Source organism: Rhinatrema bivittatum, chromosome 5, assembly GCF_901001135.1.
Source record: "Rhinatrema bivittatum chromosome 5, aRhiBiv1.1, whole genome shotgun sequence".
NCBI classification, from domain to species: domain Eukaryota; kingdom Metazoa; phylum Chordata; class Amphibia; order Gymnophiona; family Rhinatrematidae; genus Rhinatrema; species Rhinatrema bivittatum.
Window position 1 is genome coordinate 290,102,779 of NC_042619.1, and position 20,182 is coordinate 290,122,960.

The 20,182-nt window shown below is 45.0% G+C and overlaps 1 protein-coding gene across 2 annotated transcripts; it reads right to left on the reverse strand.

The window, feature by feature from the left end:
* Positions 1–9,617: 9,617 nt before the first annotated feature.
* NEFM (neurofilament medium) lies at positions 9,618–18,412 on the reverse strand. 2 transcript variants are annotated; one of them, XM_029604110.1, is made up of 4 exons: positions 17,236–18,412; positions 16,378–16,502; positions 14,154–15,571; positions 9,618–10,001 (listed from the first exon to the last, which is right to left on the reverse strand). In XM_029604110.1, exons 1-3 carry the CDS (start codon positions 18,292–18,294, stop codon positions 14,188–14,190), a joined length of 2,568 nt encoding a protein of 855 aa, XP_029459970.1. In that variant the 5' UTR covers positions 18,295–18,412; the 3' UTR covers positions 9,618–10,001; positions 14,154–14,187. The 2 variants fall into 2 exon arrangements, with proteins under 2 accessions (XP_029459970.1, XP_029459969.1); XM_029604109.1 differs by lacking the exon at positions 9,618–10,001 and having other exon boundaries at positions 13,483–15,571.
* Between the last annotated feature and the right edge of the window lie 1,770 nt (positions 18,413–20,182).

The following is a 20,182-nucleotide window of genomic DNA, read 5'->3' on the forward strand; positions in this document are numbered from 1 at the left end:
TTATTTATTATTTTTATATACCGACATTTATATACCGACATTTTATATACCGACATTATTTTTATATACCGACATTGAGATATCACATCGGTTTACATTCGGTACTGTAGATATTTCTCTATCCCCAAAGGGCTTACAATCTAAGTTTTTGTACCTGAGGCAATGGAGGGTAAAGTGACTTGCCCAAGGTCACAAGGAGCGACAGCAGGACTTGAACCCTGGTCTCCTGGTTCATAGTCCACTGCTCTAAGATACCCAAACATAGTGTATATCTTAAAAACATAACTGTATTGTTTTAAAACATAGGATTTGAATATTTGTGTTTGATGAAGTCAATAAATAGCTTTACGCCAGAAATGTTTCTAAGTTCCAAATTTGGTTTAATAGAGTACAACCTTACTGAAATGTTACTCTTTCACAGACAGTGCTGACTAGTACTGATACTAGTTTTGTTTCTGATGTATGAGCCACTTAGAAATCCATGACTCACAAGGTCAGATCTATAAGAATCAATGAGCAAGGAAAACAGAACAACAGATAATGGTACAACCGTGATATTCAGTGGTGCTGCATTGATTTAAGCTAGGTAATGACCCAATGGTATGTGATATAAAACAGCAAACTGTCAGAGTTTGCATTCTAATCTAATAACCATATTTCTCAATTGCTATGCTGATGAAGTGAGCAAAGCATATTACAAATCTAGTCCTTTTCCTTTACAAAGCATTCTTTCTGTAAATTTTACATCATACTTTCATCTATATGCATCTTTTTTAATACAGCACTGGCCTGTTCATGACTTTTCTAGAATAAATTTGAACCATTCATCTACTGAAGATGAGTGGAAGTGTAGTAATAGAGGGACGGAGAGGAAGAGGAATATGTGAGATATATACTGATCTCCTTTTATATGTTACACATTTAACTTCTGCAGGAAAAAGACATTTTCAGGAGGGTATCCAAGATGACTGAAGCTCGGTCACTATTGATCTCCATTAATTTGGTTCAACATTTTCACATTTTTATTTCACTTTTGATTTCTAACATGATTAAGTATGAGGGGGAAACTCTTGAGTCTATAGCTCGTACTCAAGAAACCATGAAATGGTAGGCAGTATGCTTTAGGGATGTGAATCGTTTTCCATATCGTCTTAATGATAGAAATCGTGTGGCAGGGCAAGAAAATCGTCTTAGGCACGATTTTTTAGTTAAAAAATCGTTAAAAATCGTTTTTTCCGATTAGTGTGCACTAACTCGAGTTAGTGCGCACTAACGGGAGTTAGTGCGCACTAACTGGGAGTTAGTGCGCACTAACTGGGAGTTAGTGCGCACTAACTGAAAATGATACAATTTGACACTTTTCAGGTCAGTTAAGGTCAGTTTAGGAATGAATATGTATTCCTATTGGCTGCCCTCTTATTTATTCATGTTACCAAGTTTCCTACTGACAGTATATGGGGGATGGGAAATGGAAACAGTTGGTAGCTTGACAAAACAAGTAATGTGATCAGTCAATGTGACTAGAACTTGTGCCCTAACCCTGATACCAGGGGTATTGTGATCTTCCTGCACACAGTGCCCTATCCCTAATACCAGGGGTGTTGTGATCTTCCTGCACACAGTGCCCTATTCCTGATACTGGGGGTGTTGTGATCTTCCTGCACACAGTGCCCTATTCCTGATACCGGGGGTGTTGTGATCTTCTTGCACACATCCCGATATCAGGGATAGGGCACTGCATGCAGGAAGATCACAACACTCCTGGTATTAATAGGGATAGGGCACTGCATGCAGGAAGATCACAACACTCCTGGTATTAATAGGGATAGGGCACTGCATGCAGGAAGATCACAACACCCCTGGTATAAGGGATAGGGCACTGTGTGCAGGAAGATCACAATACCCCGGAGGAGTGAGGGTCAGGCAGCTCCCCCCTGTCTGTGAAGCCAGCCTCTCACTAGTAATGCAGGGAGGGAGCTGTCTCAGACTTCACCATCCTCCCCCCCCCCTCACCCACACACCATTCACTAGCTGGGACATGGGGGAAGTCAGGAGTGAGGGTCAGGCAGCTCCCCCCTGTCTGTGAAGCCAGCCTCTCACTAGTAATGCAGGGAGGGAGCTGTCTCAGACTTCACCATCCAACCCCCCCCCCCTCACCCACACACCATTCACTAGCTGGGACATGGGGGAAGTCAGGAGTGAGGGACAGGCAGCTCCCCCCTGTCTGTGAAGCCAGCCTCTCACTAGTAATGCAGGGAGGGAGCTGTCTCAGACTTCACCATCCCCCCCCCCCCCCCCCTCACCCACACACCATTCACTAGCTGGGACATGGGGGAAGTCAGGAGTGAGGGTCAGGCAGCTCCCCCCTGTCTGTGAAGCCAGCCTCTCACTAGTAATGCAGGGAGGGAGGTGTCTCAGACTTCACCATCCTCCCCCCCCCCCTCACCCACACACCATTCACTAGCTGGGACATGGGGGAAGTCAGGAGTGAGGGTCAGGCAGCTCCCCCCTGTCTGCGAAGCCAGCCTCTCACTAGTAATGCAGGGAGGGAGCTGTCTCAGACTTCACCATCCTCCCCCCCCCCCTCACCCACACACCATTCACTAGCTGGGACATGGGGGAAGTCAGGAGTGAGGGTCAGGCAGCTCCCCCCTGTCTGTGAAGCCAGCCTCTCACTAGTAATGCAGGGAGGGAGCTGTCTCAGACTTCACCATCCTCCCCCCCCCCCCCTCACCCACACACCATTCACTAGCTGGGACATGGGGGAAGTCAGGAGTGAGGGTCAGGCAGCTCCCCCCTGTCTGTGAAGCCAGCCTCTCACTAGTAATGCAGGGAGGGAGCTGTCTCAGACTTCACCATCCTCCTCCCCCCCCCTCACCCACACACCATTCACTAGCTGGGACATGGGGGAAGTCAGGAGTGAGGGTCAGGCAGCTCCCCCCTGTCTGTGAAGCCAGCCTCTCACTAGTAATGCAGGGAGGGAGCTGTCTCAGACTTCACCATCCACCCCCCCCCCCCCCTCACCCACACACCATTCACTAGCTGGGACATGGGGGAAGTCAGGAGGGAGGGTCAGGCAGCTCCCCCCTGTCTGTGAAGCCAGCCTCTCACTAGTAATGCAGGGAGGGAGCTGTCTCAGACTTCACCATCCTCCCCCCCCCCCCCTCACCCACACACCATTCACTAGCTGGGACATGGGGGAAGTCAGGAGTGAGGGTCAGGCAGCTCCCCCCTGTCTGTGAAGCCAGCCTCTCACTAGTAATGCAGGGAGGGAGCTGTCTCAGACTTCACCATCCTCCCCCCCCCCCCCTCACCCACACACCATTCACTAGCTGGGACATGGGGGAAGTCAGGAGTGAGGGTCAGGCAGCTCCCCCCTGTCTGTGAAGCCAGCCTCTCACTAGTAATGCAGGGAGGGAGCTGTCTCAGACTGGTATCAGGGTTAGGGCACTGTGTGCAGGAAGATCACAACACTCCTGGTATTAATAGGGATAGGGCACTGTAAGAGATGACTGTAGTAGATTGAATAAAGATCTGATGTTTCTGCTCTCCTCACACCAAACAAAAACAACACACAAGCAGAGAAGCCCTTCTTACAAAGCTGAGCTAGTGAGTTAAGTAGGAGGAAAAGTAAACATACTGGTGCCAGTGTGGCTACTTAAAAAATACACTTACCAACAATCAATTACATATATTTGAACTGTGTACAGTTCCAGCCAGGACCACCTTTCTAAAATGCACAGTGATTGGCAAATTCAACATGCACTAGCATTTCAGGTGCCTGCTAACAAAAATAATAAACAAACAAGTTCTAGTCACGTGAGTGCTGATCATTACATTACTTTTTTTGTCAAGCTTCCAACTGTTTCCATTTCACATCCCCCCAACCATATTGGTAACATCAATAGATAAGAGCACAGCCAGCCAATAGGAATACATACATACATATTCATTCCTAAGTGACCTTTACTGACCTGGGAAGTGTGAACACTTTGTTTCATTTTCTGTTGGTGTTCGTTAGTTTCCAGTTCCATTTCCCATCCCCCCAACCATCACCTCAGTGGTAACCTTGGTAACATCAATAGATAAGAAGGCAGCCAGCCAATAGGAACACATATTCATTCCTAACTGACCTTCAGTGACCTGGAAAGTGTTTATTTGTATCATTTTCAGTTAGTGCGCACTAAATCGAGTTAGTGCGCACTAACGGGGAGTTAGTGCGCACTAACTCGAGTTAGTGCGCACTAACACGATTTAACGATTTTTAACGATAAATCGTTAGAATTTCTATTGTATCGTGTTCTATAACGATTTAAGACGATATAAACATTATCGGACGATAATTTTAATCGTTGAAAAACGATTCACATCCCTAGTATGCTTCAGAACTGGAAAAGAGCCCAGGCTGTCCTTGTGGTCATGGAGGCCGAGGGCATGTTCCAGCACCCCAGACATAGAGGCTACCCTAAGCCTGTTGGCTCAAACTCCCCTATCTGTTCGGTTTGGTGACGTTATTCCAGGTGCCGCTGCAAGGCAGTCATCAAGTCTGGTGATGGGGAAGGTGTGTGCTGGGGGCAAGAGTGTATCCAGACTGCTGCTCAGAGGGAATCTTCTTTGGTAGGAGCCATTGGCACTGTGACTAGTATGGAGAGTACTACATTGAGAGAAGGGAGGAATAGGTAGGGATGTGCAGGAGAAAAACATTCATTTTCGTTTTGGGGGTTTTTTTCCCCATGAATTTCGATTCATGGATTGTTTGATTCATTTTCATTCATGAGAAAAAAAACAAAATAATAATAAAAAAAAAGGCCAAAAAACGAAACGAGGCCTCCTGCCCACCCGATAGAATGACAGAGCCCAGATCCCCCCGGCCCCCACTTACCTGGTATGGTGGAGATCCTCTGGCTTCGGCCTTGCATAGACCGAGAGCGCAGTAGGGTGCTGCGACCTCAGCTTACTCAAGGCTGAGTCCCAATACCTGGGATTCGTTTCAGGACCCCCCCCCCCCCCGAATGAAACAAATTAGTCTTATTTGTCATGTTTTGCAGTTTCATTTTAAACGAATGCACATCCCTGGTAATAGGTAGTGGGAGGTGGCCAGGCTGAGTGGCAAGAGTCTTCCATTGAGACTGTGGGTTCCTGAGGCGGTGAGTGGCAGTGACACATTCTAGAGGATTGCTGCAGTACTGGGGAATATACTTTAGAACAGATCTGGGCCAATATTACCCACATGGACAACTCACTCCCGGGTCATACAAATTATCTCAGAGTTAACATCGAAATTGTAGCTTCAGGATTCTATCAGTTTAGAGCTTGAATAGCATTCGGAAGGTGCGGTGTAGAGGAGCAGGTCACTTCAGTCCAGATGTGTAATACTCAGTAGTAAAGGGTAACTTTGTGTTCCATGGGTAAATTGGAATAGCTGGAGAATGCTTCCAGGAATAAAAATCTGAGATTTATGAATTTCCATCGGTCTACTATTGCCTTTCCAGGCGATATGCTGAGGGAATCCTGAAAATCTCGACCGAAGGCTTCCCGCCTTTTGTCAAGGTTATTTCATGTCTGGGAGGGAAAGAGGTTTTCAAAGATCTGTTGAAGGGGTGGCAGGACAGGATCACCCAGATATCTTCTGACAGTATGGACCTTACTCCTGTGAACAATTGCAGGAAGAAGTGATGGCTCAAGCTACCTTCCTGGTTAAACTTACATTGCTCGTGTTTGAAAGCTGAGTAGTTTTCTAATGTAAAAATTCCTTGATTTTGTGCAGAGAAATTCTGTGTATGTGGCAAGTAGTAATCTATCTGTGCACAAGGTTTTTGCTTGACTTTCCTCAGTTACAAAAATATATGCTTTTCATTATCTCATCCTCAACATTTAGCTGCTTTCATGAGAGACAGAGTTGCAATACAGGCTCTTCTGTATCCAAGACTGCAGTGCCTCTGCTTTGAGTTTTATGGATTGGAGTTATGGCAATTATGGTTTAAGCTTCAGTTATCATGATCATTATTAATGCTTTTTCTTATTGTTGTGAGATTGGTTCCTTTTCCTCCCATCCCTCTCTGTTTATGGGCTATCTGTTCTAGATATTTATCAGCAAATAGATAACTTATGTTTGTATCTATCTAATATCCTATTTACTTACATTTCCATTCTATTTTCTTCAAAGTATAGTTGACTTGAATTTATTTGTGTTACATATATAAAAGAATACAAAGAAAAAATAAACTTTTTGTTTTCAGAAACCCTTTAAGCTGGATGTTCAAGCAAGGTTTTTTTTTAGTTACATGGTAATACAACAGTTGAGGGCAGAAAAAGACCAACGGCTTCATCCATTCTGCCCAGTTCTTACTGCCTATATTGAGAAGGATACATCTCAGCTGTCAATGAGAGAGCATGACCACTAGTAAGATATCGCTTAGAGCTGTGCAGTTTTTGATGAATGCTTAAAATCCAACAAATGGAATGAACTGAAAATGGCCTCACATGAAAATACCCCAACTACAGTATGTTTGTTTTCATGCTAATAAGAAAAAAAAATAAGGCTCTCTAATGCCCCCACCTGGCAAAGAGCAGCCTGGAACCTGGGCCTTCCTGGGCTCCTCTGACTCCCATTTCTTGTCTCAGAAATCTAGCCTAGGGCCAGGGCCTACCTAGCTGGGCATACCCAGGCCCATCCAAAGCCAATTCCTGTACTTATTGTCCAGGGCTGGGGTCCTCCCTGGCCTTCACTTACCCCATCCATAGCCCCAGCAAGTTAGAAGGTAAGAAGAAAAGACCATTCACTCCTGCCAATTTAAAAATGGTATTGGAGGCCTCAGGATGGCACCAAAAAGACTTCACTTTGGTGTTGATCTCAGGGACGACTGGTCCCATTTTCTTGTATGGGTGTAGGGGCCTCCCACACCATTTTTAAAGTGCTGAGAGTGAGGGCAGGAGTGAAGGCAGGAGTGGGCTTCATTGCTTCTCTTCTGACTTTCTGGGGCTGTGGATGGGGCAAGTGGGGGCCAAATAGGTCCTCACTTGGAAAATTGTAAGGTCTAGAGTGGGGTAAGAGAGGCCTAGGTAGGCTCTGTTTGGGCTTAGTCAGGCCTGGGCCCTGGGCTTTTCTTTGCTGGGCAGGCGGTAAGGGGATGGAACAGCTCCCCTATGAGGAAAGACTAAAAAGGTTAGGGCTGTTCAGCTTGGAGAAGAGACGGCTGAGGGGGGATATGATAGAGATGTTTAAAATCATGAGAGGTCTAGAACGGGTAAATGTGAATCAGTTATTTACTCTTTCAGATAATAGAAGGACTAGGGGGCACTCCATGAAGTTAGCATGGGGCACATTTAAAACTAATCGGAGAAAGTTCTTTTTTACTCAACGCACAATAAAGCTCTGGAATTTGTTGCCAGGGGATGTAGTTAGTTCAGTTAGTGTAGCTGGGTTTAAAAAAGGTTTGGATAAGTTCTTGGAGGAGAAGTCCATTACCTGCTATTAATCAAACTGACTTAGAAAATAGCCACTGCTATTACTGGCATCAGTAGCATGGGATATACTTCGTTTTTGGGAACTTGCCAGGTTCTTATGGCCTGGATTGGCCACTGTTGGAAACAGGATGCTGGGCTTGATGGACCCTTGGTCTGACTCAGTATGGCAGGTTCTTATGTTCTTACGTTAGAGGACCTCTGGGAGGCCTAGTTTGTTACTTGTTTCTTTTGGGATTTTTTTCTTTTGGACCTCTTTATGTTTTTCTCAGTTTGGGACATCAAGAATTAAAAAACAAAAAGAATTAAATGAAATAAAAAAACATCCCCCACTGCCAAAATAAAAAAAATGAAATGAAACTTTTGAAGCTGTACACCCCCCCCCCCTCCCCCCAATATCTCTTCTTATCCAGGACAATTTTAGTCATGCTCCTTCTGCCACCATTTTGGGCAGATGAACATACAAGGTCACCCACTTAGTTCACATTCATCACTCCTCCCTTCCATGTGTAACCACAAAGCTCTGTAATAATGTAAATAGTTATTAATACTATCCGGCCATTGCCCAAACGTTCAGCCTTCTAAGTCCCCTGCCTAGCCTGCTAGACTCATCTGGCTACCTGAGTGCCTGCATTTCTGCTGGACCTTCTAGTTAAGACAGGACTTGTACCCTGACAAGACAGACCAGGTTTCTAGTTTAATTGGTCCTTTTGGTATATACTGGATTTGCTTTGTAGAACGTGTTTGGTGATATATATCTTGCAAAATATATACATGTGACTTGCTATCCTATCTCTGCCATTTTCTTAATCATTTCTGTCCCTGGAGCCTTTATTGAAAAGGTTTTCTGCCAGTTTCCAGTCTCTGCTACTGGTAAAAAAATGTTTTCAGAATGGGAGCTTACTCCATTCTTACCGTATTTTCTCTTTCTCCCTTTCGTTGGTTAACCTTTCAGCTTTTCCTTGGCATTGTGCAGTTAGCACATACCAAGAACTTTGCTTAAAGCACTGGTTAGAATGCAGTTTGTACAAAAATATGCTATAGAAAGCAAAATTATTGTCGTTGTAACATAAAATAGCTGTTATGTTTTCAAAACTTTCAGCGTCATTGTTGCCAGATAGATGCAAAAATGAAAGGGCTTGGAAAAGTCTTAAATTTGTATTGAAGTAACCTTGTAACCCTTCGGAAAACTACATTCCTCTGTCACTTCTCCCCAATTTTATTTCCTTGAGGTTTCTCTTACAGACTCCCCTCATAGGAAAGTCAGTGAACATATCAAAGGCATTTTTAGTAATCATATCTTTTCCTGCATGAGAACGACCTGTTAAAACTGTATTCTGTGCAGAAAAAAGGGCTGTTCTTTGCTCAGGATACAGTGATGCACTGGGATTAAAAAAAAAAAAAAAAAAAAAAGATCTGACATAATACTGCTTCCTGTCTGCGGCAAGCATGACTCAGATTATTACACTGCTGCATGGGAATCATGGAGGCTCTGCTGTGGAAACCAAGACGAGACCAACGAGAATTAGGCCCTCTTTTATATGTGATATAATGAATTTTTTTTTTATCTTTCTCAATTAGATGAATTACTAGTCGATGGAATGGTATTTTCATTGTAGGTCAGCCTTGCAGCTGAAGATAACATTCAGGCTTGTGTCTGCAAGCTATTATAAAGAAATGACATGATCATTTCTTATGCATGGAAAAAAGGTACTCAAAATGAATGATAGGGGGGAAAGTGGCCAAATAACTCATGTTTATTTTGTTGGAGATTTGTCCTTCCTATGTGGGCTCTCTAGATATAGTTGTTGATCAATATAGTAAAGAAAGGGATCCCATTTTATTTAGGGGGTTTTTTTTATATTCCGATTTTTTCGCACTTTTTTCAGCACTTCAAAGTGAATTTTATCTGCCCTACTAGGATACATCATTGCAATAAATGATTAGAGGAAAAAATGTGAATCTTAATATATATATATATATATAGCAACAAACAAAACTGGTGCATCATGGTAAATCATCATTATAGGTACAGGTGAAACATAGCTAGCTTTAATTGGGATCATTGTGGCTGAAAAAATATTGAACACAAATTTGTGTTAAAAAACTTTTTACTGAATAATTTAAAAGTTCAGCATTTTTTGGGGGGTGGGGGATGGGGAGGTAAGGCTGTATATGTATAGATGCATACACACATGCATCCTAGATCTATTTTCTGTTGGTTCCTTGCCATGTACTTGTATTTTGGATTGGAAGCAGGATGTTGGGCTTGATGGACCCTCAGTCTGCCCCAGTATTGCAACTTCTTATGTTCTTAAGAAGACTCATTAGTTATGCATGGAACTTCTTGTTTTTCACTCAAGTCCTGTGCATTTTAATGCACACAATGGGCTTTATTCAACAATGGCTCCCCATCAATCTTTGGAGAAAAACAATTATTTTATACAATAAGGCCTAGAATCTCCAATATGACCATAACATGCAGATTGCCAGTGTTTCAATAGTGCTCCGCTCCATGGTTTCATAGGATTATCTTTCTGGAAAACAAAACAAACAAAAGGTTGGAGGTGATCTGTTCTGTTTTTATGGACACATGGGCTGTTGGGAGAACTTTTTCTGGCTATCTGTTCAGAAAACAATATCCATTTTTGTGCATGAAGTTTATGTTGTAAAGAGCAGACTATTAAAAAAAGAGTTAGTCACATGTGAGTCAGGAAGGGGCCAGTTTTTTGGGTATTTCTTTTGTTGGTCAAATAAGAAGCTCGCAAAGACAGTTTTCGCCAGAACCAATATGAGTGTGTGAGTGTGTGTGTGTGTATATGTGTGAGTATGCATATATGTATATGTGCGTGTGTATGTATGTTTATGTGTATGTATGAGTGTGTATGTGTGTATATGTATGTATGTTTGTGTGTGTGTGAGAGAGTGTGTGGGGGGGAGTGAGGTCATCCTGTTTTTTACAGTGCTGTGCATCAGTGGTGAATAACGTGATGTCAACAGAATCTTTGCTGGATAGTGGAGAATGATGAGGAACCTGCCTGATTAGGAAGACAAAATGTTTCAATTATGTATGTACTTCTATATTTGGTCACTGAGAAATATTCATTACTTGATACTGGCTGAGATATGAAGTTCCTCAAAATAATAAAATGAGTGCAGGAAAAGAGAACAAAGGATTGGAAAAATAATGGTTATTAAACAGAAGGACACATGACCTAGGATTTATGTGCAAGCTAACCAGTTATTCTATTTTGTACCCTACATGGACAGATAAACAGATTTGCTTTAGAACCCCCTCCTCCAATATACCTTGATTAGAAAGCAATGCGAGATACATCAATACTGTAAAACTGCATGAGGAAGACTGGATGGCTTCATGGATTATTGCAGGGCTAGAGACTTCACTCTCTAGATCATTGCTTCAAATCCAGTTCATACTGACCATATGTAATTGTCATTTGAAAAACATTTGATGGGTTATGAAAAAGGACTTCGTGATCTCAGTTCATTTTCTGGTGGATCAATACCCATACCACTAAACAACCATCATCACAGTTTGACATTGACAACCCTATTGGCAATTGTAGGAGAGAAGTCAAAGACTGAACAGGCACAGGGACTGAATGAACCTCTCACTCCAACAAATGATCCCTCCAGAGCAAGGTTAAAGCTCAATGGTTGGACAGGCTTATAGTTTGAGTGGATAGGCTTACAGTTCCTCTGTTTGTTCTGTAAGTTTTCTGTCGCTAAAAGGAGGACTTTGGTTTCCAGGACTGTCAGTCTGGCAACTTTCTCAAGCACTGAATTATCTAGGAAAATAATAAAATATACTGTAAAAGTTCTCACAATGGTGTTGCACATTTTAAGATTCTGAAGTTGGGAATAGAGCTCCTTTTTTTCATCCCCTTCTTGGTGTAATACTCTTCCTCCTCCACTGACACTCCTCCCCCAGTAGTGACACTTCTGTTCTTTCTTATCATTCGCTCCCCCATGCTGGTGATACTTCTCCTTACTCTCTTCCGAAAACCTTTCTCTGGTGATGCCTCTCAAGTTCCCCTCCAATGATAAGCCTCAGATATGGATTTTGGATTGAGTTACTCATCCTTCCAAACCTGAACTCAAGGCAAATTAGAAATGCAGGTACATTAATCCTCCTCATCTTTCCCCTCCATTGAACTCATGCTCCACTAGTGATGCTCCCCAGAGTTCTATCTTTGGGATCTCAAAATGTGCCACAGCTGTAATGAGGAAAAGGGGCAGCATTGGCACTAAGAGGCTTTGAGTGGAGAAGGAGCATAACAGGAAGGTGGTACTTGAGATCTTGGAAGCATCATTGGGAGGAGGGAGGAGATGGTGAACTTCTGGAGAGGATGGGGTTAGAAGTGGAGAGAAGGGGAGGGGTCAGCAATGGGGTCTGGAGCAAGAAAGTGGAGGAAGTAAGTGGCTGGAGCCTGGAACCCATCAAGGGGGTGGATGGGAGAGGAGCAGGGGTGCAAGGGTCAGAAGGAAGTAGGAGAGAATGAGGTGTTAGCATCAATGTGGGCAAGGAGGGCTTAGAAGGAAGAGGACTCAGCAACCTCATAATGAGCAATTTGGGAAATGGGAAGGAGGAGAGAGGTTTAGTAGCAGCACGAGTGGAAGGAGTCGGAAAGGAGAGGGAGATTGGTGGAATGGGTTTGACCACTAATGGCAGGGAGAGAGGGGACTTGTGAAGGAGCAGTGCATAGGCTGCCTTCTCCACTCCTAGCTGCTTGTGGGTATCACACTCCTGGCCAGTGCTGCACTTCACTTGTATTCAGGGTTTTGTGGCAACAGATGAACACAGGCAGCTGTGTGTAAGGTTCAAAGTTATACCTTCAGAGCTCTAAAAAGAAAACCTCATGTACCTATGAAACGTCAGTATTAAAATGGAGCTGGGAGGCTTGAGGTTACGGCTAAATCTCTATAGATATCCACTACTGAGGGAAAATTTTCATTAATAAATCTTATTTTTCAAATACCTTAGGTACCCTTTTATGTCATTAGTCCAGGGCTTCCCAAACCTGTCCTGAGGACCCCACAGCCAGCCAGCCAGGTTTTCAGGATATTCACAATGAATATACATGAGATAAATCTGCATATCATGGAGACTCAGCATATGCAAATGTATCTCATGTAAATTCATTGTGGATATCCTGAAAATCCAGGTGACTATGGGGTCCACAGGACAGGTTTGGGAAGCCCTGCATTAGACCCTGTAGTTGTTTACATATTTTTTTCACATTTCCAGACATTTCAAATATGTCTGTGTAGGCCAGTTCAAATGCCTTCTTTAAAACTGAGGTTCCCCAATAAAATAAATAGAATTAAAAAAAAAAAAAAACAATTGGCATAAGGAACAAGTCACTTTATTCAGTGTTAGGTAGTGATGACAGCTGACATTTTGGATGGTGATTTGCCATTTTGCTTGTCTCCATGTAAGGGCTCCATCAAGCTGGGAGGCTGGTGCAAGGAATCAAAGAAGGACCACCATGAGCTAGTTGTGGCCATCACTCTGGCATGACATCACTCGCTGTAAACCATGGAGTCCTTGATCCCTCAGTCTACCAGGCTTGATTGAACCTGAATGATAGAATCACCCATACTGTATCTCATCAAGGAAAAGAAATAAACATTTACATACAGGGGAGCTGGCATCGTTTCTATACTGGGCTGGCAGTGCAGGAAAGCTGCTTGGGGGCATTATACAATAGACCTGAAGGGTGCTGCAGCGCCCCCGGCATGCCTCCTTCCCACGCATCAGAAACTTCGAGCCAAGAGCACCTCTGCCCTTTGCCGCCAATGCAAGTAAAGATGGTAGAAATAGATGGATGTGTTGCATTTTACAAGCAAGGACTCTTGTATAATCAAGCTCTAGGCAAAAGAGCAGAGTTGAACAATCTGGTGAGTTTGGTAGGGGAAATCAGTGCTATCTAATGTCCTCATTTGAATACTGTATTTGAATTTGTTTCCCCTGTAATAAACCTCAAACCTTCAGCTGTTCATCTAAAATGTACCCCAGTTTGAAAGATTTAAACACTGCTTAGATCTGCATGTTTTCTAAGGGGGTCTTATTTTATGAACCTCCTGCAACACATGGATTAGAGTTGAAAACTGAATTTATAGAAACCAAGCCACAAAGCAAGCATTACTTTTGTTTTTTTTCCCAATATGACTTTTATTGAGCAAGGTTTTGCTGTGATACTTGACATAGATCAACGAAAGGTCGCTTATTATGCATGTCAACAAAGTTCTCCCACCAACAAAAGTCCATCTGAATTGCACCGGTGAGGTAAACATAATTACTAATAAATAGCTTTCGTTTAAGGCTAGGAAACTCCCGTTTCTTTTCTCTCGTCCCATTCCTTTTATTTTTGGCTCAGTTAATTCTTTGCATAACACATCTTAAGACTTTCCTCAGCAGCGCCCCTCCAAGCGCTTGGGAAATTCGAAAAAAACTCTCTCTCTAGGGACTGGTCATGCATTGTTTGAAAAATTTCCCAAGGTGTGTGGAGGCAGCGCTGACCTGACCTGGCATGCATTTTCCCCCCAGTATTGCACAAAGTAAAATACGGTGCCTGAATCCTCCCCCTGGAGAGAGGACCCGTTCTGCTTAAAGCCCATTGAAGCTGTTCCTCACATGCATTTGTATAGCTGTCATATGGCTTTACCTTTGTGTGTTTTGTTTAATCTTGAACCAAAGCTTCAGTCGGTGTCATTCGCCCCCTTTACCACGGCCCGGGATGTGATTGTTTCTACCTTCTTAGTAGACACCATCTTCTCCTGGACAGTTTCTTCGTGTTCCTCCACTTTCTCAGTGACTGTTACGGACTTGGTGATGTATTTGGTGGAACCATCCCCGCCTCCACTCGTTATTTTCTCCACTTTCTTGGTGACTATGATGGTCTCTGTCTCCTCTCGCTTCCCGCTACTCTCCTTTTCCTCTGATGGGCTGTCATCCACCCCGTTAGTGACCACACCCTTGTCTTCTTCCTCCACTTTCCTTTTTGGGGATTCCTCCTCCTCCTCTTCCTCCTCGTGCTCAATGTCCCCATTAACGGCCGTGTCTTCCTTCCCAGTTTCTTTCCGCTCTTCATCCTCCTCTCCTTCCACTGTTTCCTCCTCCTCCTCCTCCTCCTTGGTGACTTCTTTTTTGGAACCAACCTTCACGGCTTTGGTACTAGGGATAATTTCTTCTGCCTCTTGTTGACCTTCTACTGGGGATCCTGCCGCCTCTTTTTCAGAAGTGTCCTCCTCTTCTGCTGCGTCCTCTTCCTTTTCATCTACCTCAGCCTCTTCTTCAGCTGCCTCCCCCTCTTCCTCTTCCTTCTCCTCCTCCTCTGCAGCGGCCAATTCCTGCTCCTCTGAAGAGGCTTCCTTTCCTTCTGCCTTGCCCTCCTCTTGCTCCTCACTCTCCTCCTTTTCGCCGGATTCCTCTTCTTCTTCTTCCTCGTCATCTCCCTTCTTTTCCTCACCTTCTGTTTCTCCCTCAGCTTCAGCCTCTTCCTCGGGCACAGAATCTTGCCCTTTCACAATCTTTTCCTCTGCTGCGGCTTCCTCGGTTTCCCCCTCAGCTTCCTCCTCCTCCTCCTCCTCTGCTGCTTCCTCGGCGGCTTCAGCCTCCGCTCCCTCCTCGCCCTCTCCCTCCTCGGCTTCCTGCTCAGCCTCCCTCCCTTCCTTATCGGATTCCTCCTCTGCTTCCGCCTCTTCTCCTGCTCCTTCCGCGGCCTCCTCCTCCTCCTCGGCAGCCTCACGCGAGGCTTTGACCGATGCTTCGACCGCGGCCACAATCTCCTCCTCGACTACTTCCTCTCTTTCGGGCTTCTTTCTCCCGGGGGCGCACCTCGCCAGCTCTTCGGCCATGGCTGCCAGGGCAGCGTCCATCTCGGATCGCTCATCCTCCACTTTCGTCTCTTCGATAATCTCTTCCACGAACTTGTGCTGAACTTTCAGTTTCGGGGGCTCGGCCTTTGACCTCTGCACTTTGCTGGATGCTATCGTGACCGCGGGCTGCCGGTGGGAGAAGGAAGGGCTGCCAATGCTACCGGAAAAGGCGCTGAATCTCGTCTCTTCCCCTTCCAGCAATTTCCTGGGGCGGGAAAAAAACAAACACAAACAATAGGAAAGAATTAATAGGTGCTAGGGTCAGCTTGGTATTGTCTCCATGACCGTTTAAATTAAATGAAAAAATGTAAAAAAAGGACACGCCCAGTTTTTTCCTCTGCGTCCGGCAGGGTTTTAGAGCCTGATTCATTAAAGCTCCCCCTTTTCCTGCATCTACGGGAGAAAAACTTAGTAAATCGCACCCTTCATTTGGTGTTAGATCCTATTTGTTCAAACTCTTCTTTCCAATGGGAGTAGACCTAATGTATTTCAACTACCCACCTCTCCCATGCACAATTTTTCTGAACAGAGATTAATTTCCTCAAAACTGGAATAGTCTTTGTGCAGACAGTATTCCTTCCTAATGTTTTTAAGCAACACAATCTGCTTCATAAAACTCAAGTGGGTGATGAAATTCTAAGCTTCATTTTTTGTCACCTGCTATTGTAAAGTCAGTAATGTCCAAAACAGCTCAAAATAAGTTATTTCCTTAAAAATGTATACATTCAATTAAATAATACAAAAAAAAAGAAGTAAAACATATTGACTTTTAACTGGGGGAAGCTTTATAATAGTTATTTTATACAGACTTTCCATTTTGAATGTAATTTGGGCACCTCTTATCAAAAAGTGCATCTTATTTTTTTTTTCTCTTGCGTTTTCCACAGACTGCAAACGCCCCTGAAGCTGTAAAAACTTTTTCTTCTCTTGATAGTTAGCGGGAGCTTTGCTCGGGCAGCATCTGCAGTGCGATTAATATTCAAGCCACGTCGGCGCTGTGGCTTACAGTACCTGTATGCAGCAATTTCAATATCCAGAGCCATCTTGACATTCAGGAGGTCCTGGTACTCCCTCAAATGACGTGCCATCTCCCATTTTGTACCCCTCAATTCATTGTCCAGCTGCTGAATCGTATCCTGCAACGAAAACGGCAAATGCCTGCAGTTTTACTAGGGAAGAAGCCGGGAGCTGACTGGTGAAATCTTGTCGCTGTCTGTGTATGCGTGAAAAGACTGGACCCGAATTTTCATAATCACCTTATAATATTAAATGCATTAGATACTATTCGCAAAGGCTAAAAAAAAACTCTCTAGCAGCTTCGACTTTCAGGGTCCCTGTTTTACATGAGTTCCGTCAGGCTGCTGTAACAGATTAATAACAAGCCATGCAACTTTAAGTAGGGCGAAGCTTTGCTAGGCTCCCCAGGTCGATGGGCATTTCAGTATGAGCAGCAGACCACGTTTAACCGTGAAGAGGTCTGCTGAGATATTGCACAGGGAAAAGTTCAGGTTCTTAGATCAGATACAAATGTACTCCTAACGATCCGCCAAACCATTTATTTTATTGATGAAATCTTACAACTTTCTTATGAGAATGTTTTGGGGTTTTTTTTTTTTTTAGTAATCATGTGCTTGTCACATATGATCTGTAAAATCTACTAACTTGCAACAACAAATACCTTTCCAGGGGTATTTTAACCAGCACCACTTTCAGCGGATTCCCACTGAAACGCTTTCTGGGATGCGGTAGGGAATCCCCCACGTTATAGCTGTCACTTGTTCTTGAAACCAGAGCAGCTAGAGACTTAGAAGGACGCACGCACGGCAGGCAATATGACTACGAGACTTAGGTGGGGGAGGTTGCATTTACCTGGTAGCTGGCAAGGTCGTGGTTGTGGCGCTCTTCGATGTCATTGATTTGCCTCTCCAGGGACTCCTTGGTCCCTCTGGCCGACTCCAGCTCCACGCTCTTGGACTGCAGCTGCCGCCGGTACTCGGCGATCTCTTCCTTGGCCGACTTGATGGCCTCCCTGTTCTGCTCCGCCGCCTCCGTGAGCCTGGCGTAGCGGCACTGGAACCAGTCCTCGGCTTGCTGCAGGTTCTTGTCGGAGCGGCACTCGAGCTGCGAGCGGATCTCCTTCAGGGCCGAGGAGATGTCCGCCTTGAGGTAGTCCTTCCTCTCCACCGTCACCCGGGAGGCCTGCACCTGCGCCAGGAGCTCGCCCACCTCCTCCTCGTGGTTGCCGCGCAGGAAGGCCACCTCGTCCTGCAGGGACTGCACCTTCTTGTCCAGCTCCACCTTGGCCAGCGAGGCGTCCTCGATGTCCTTCCGCAGCGCCCGCGCGGCGGCCTCCGTGTCGTCGCGCAGCCGCATCTCCTCCTCGCAGCGCTCCCGCAGGCGCTGCGCGTCCTCCTCGGCGTGGTCGGCGTCCAGCTGCAGCTGCGCCTTCTCGTGGTTCACCTGCTCGAGCAGCGCCCGCAGCTCGCGGATCTCCTGCTCGTAGACGTCGCCCAGCTGCGCGTGCGTGACCTGCTTCTGCCGCAGCGCCCGGATCTCGCCCTCGATCGCCCGGTTCTGCTGCTCCAGGCAGTGCACCTTGTCGATGTAGCCGGCGAAGCGGTCGTTGAGCCCCTGCAGCTGCTCCTTCTCGCTGGCCCGCGCGTACTTGAGGTCGCCGTTGGCGGCGGAGGACTGGCTGAAGTCCAGGCTGTCCGAGGAGCTGAGGGCGGCCGAGCCGTAGCCCCGGGGGGCGGCGGCGGCCAGGTTGGCGCGCTTGTAGGAGGAGGAGACGGTGCTGGGGCTGCTGCGGGACCACGACTGCGACCGAAAGCCGCTGGACGGGGAGCCGCTGGTCCGGCTGTAACTGGTCCTGGTCTCCGTCATCCTCCTGTAAGAGGGGTTGCCTAACGTTTCCAGAGTGTAGCTCATCTTGGAAGACTTTGTGATGTGTGTGTGTGTGGCTTTCACAGCGCTCCCTCTGCCTTTGCACTGCCTTTATATACTTCAGGCATATTCGCTAGCAAGGCAAGAAAGGGCTTTTTTGCTGCCTAATTGATCTGCTGAAGGTGGGGTTTGGGGTTTTTTTTTTCCTCTCTGTCTTGTACGTGGGTTGGGCAACAGCCGGTTAAGTGCCCTCCCCTCCCTCCTCCCCCTCCCCCTCGCACTGTCATATACCAGACGGAGCAGCATGGAGCCGGGAGGTGGAAGATCCTCCAGCAAACCCCACCATCCTGAGCTTCCTCTCTGACCCTCGATTATTCCCCAAAAAGCCAGGCCAGAGTCCTCCGCGACATTCGCAAGCTTGTGGCACTTTGGTGGTGATGAGATTTAGACTGGGGGGAAAGGTAAGGTGGCCGATGCTGATTTCCTCCCAAGGGTAGGACCCAGATGCTGCAATGCCCTGGCAAGATGGACGCGGCCAAAGAACAAAGGGAGGATCGCCCAGCGATTAAATACATTGAATAAGTAGCCCTCAATGTCATCTATAATTAAAGTCCATGTATGTTTGTGTTGCAGCAGTTACTAGTCCACCGTAACATCATTCTTAAAAATGCAGCCACTTTCCGGAAATAATATCAAGGTTTTGCATAATGTGTAGATGAAAGCTAAGCTGAAGAACGAATCACCCTTTATAAAATGCATAACCTCATAATCCAATTACTTTTAACTGAGAGCATCACACAGGCAACCATGTGGAAAAAAAAAAGGGGGAAACGTCCTAATAAAGTAACTGACCCTGCTGAAATGACATGGAGACAGATGTAGAAACACAACATAGAAGAAACGGTCCATCTGTCCTAACCAGAGAAAATGCCAGTTGATATTCCTTAAAAATGTTGCAGTTTCTATAACAAGATTGTCGGCTCTTTTGCACAAATAATCTCTGATTTTTTTTTCCCACTTGTTAATGCATGGGTGGTGTTGAATAGAACAAGCAAGCGTCCACTAAAGCAAGGTCATGTATAGTGAATTATTTTAAGAAAGAATATATATATATGTGTGTGTGTGTATATATAGTTCTGTTGTATCTTTTGAATACATCAGTGGATAACATTGCACATACAATGAATTACTTCATTGCAGACTTTGAAATAATTACTGGATAGGAAGGAAAAAGGATGTTTAGTAGTTTGAAGAGGCCGCTGTGCAAAGACCCGCAAGGGCAGTCCCGCTATTGCTAAACTGTTAACCCTTAATATTCACACCCCCCCCCCCCTCCCGATTCCGGGTCCAAATTAATGTGTTTGTGCTTCTAACACACCTGCTGTATAAAGAACTAATTATTTGCGTGAATCCTTGCAACGAGAAGTATTACATGCATACGCCTGTGCACATTATTTATTTAAGGCAGGCATATACTTTTTTTTTGTAATTTATTTTCTTTTCCCCCTTTTCTTATAACCATTCTATGTATTGCTTTGGTGGAATGTCATGTCAATAAAGTTATCTGAATCTGAGTGAATAAAAATAGCAAACTGTGTACTGTGATACCGTTGAAGTTCTGCTTAATGTGATGCGGCTATCAGAGGGTTGCAGCACTGCAGCCTGTATAGGAAAGGCTAGAATAATGGTGTGCAGGGAGGGGGGAGGGGGAGAATACTGAGGGGGAAGGGTTTTTTTTTTCCCCAATAAAGTACTGAAAAAGTCAGTGATCTATATTTTTGCCTTTTTCAGACAGTATTAGTAGATGCTCAGCAAAGAATGTTAGTATATTAAAGCAGTGAAAGGTTATAATGCAACAGTGTTTTGTTTCCAAATGACTTTTTTTTTTCTTAGAGAAATGCAGCTTTGAAAGTCTTGACAGAAAGAGGGAGGG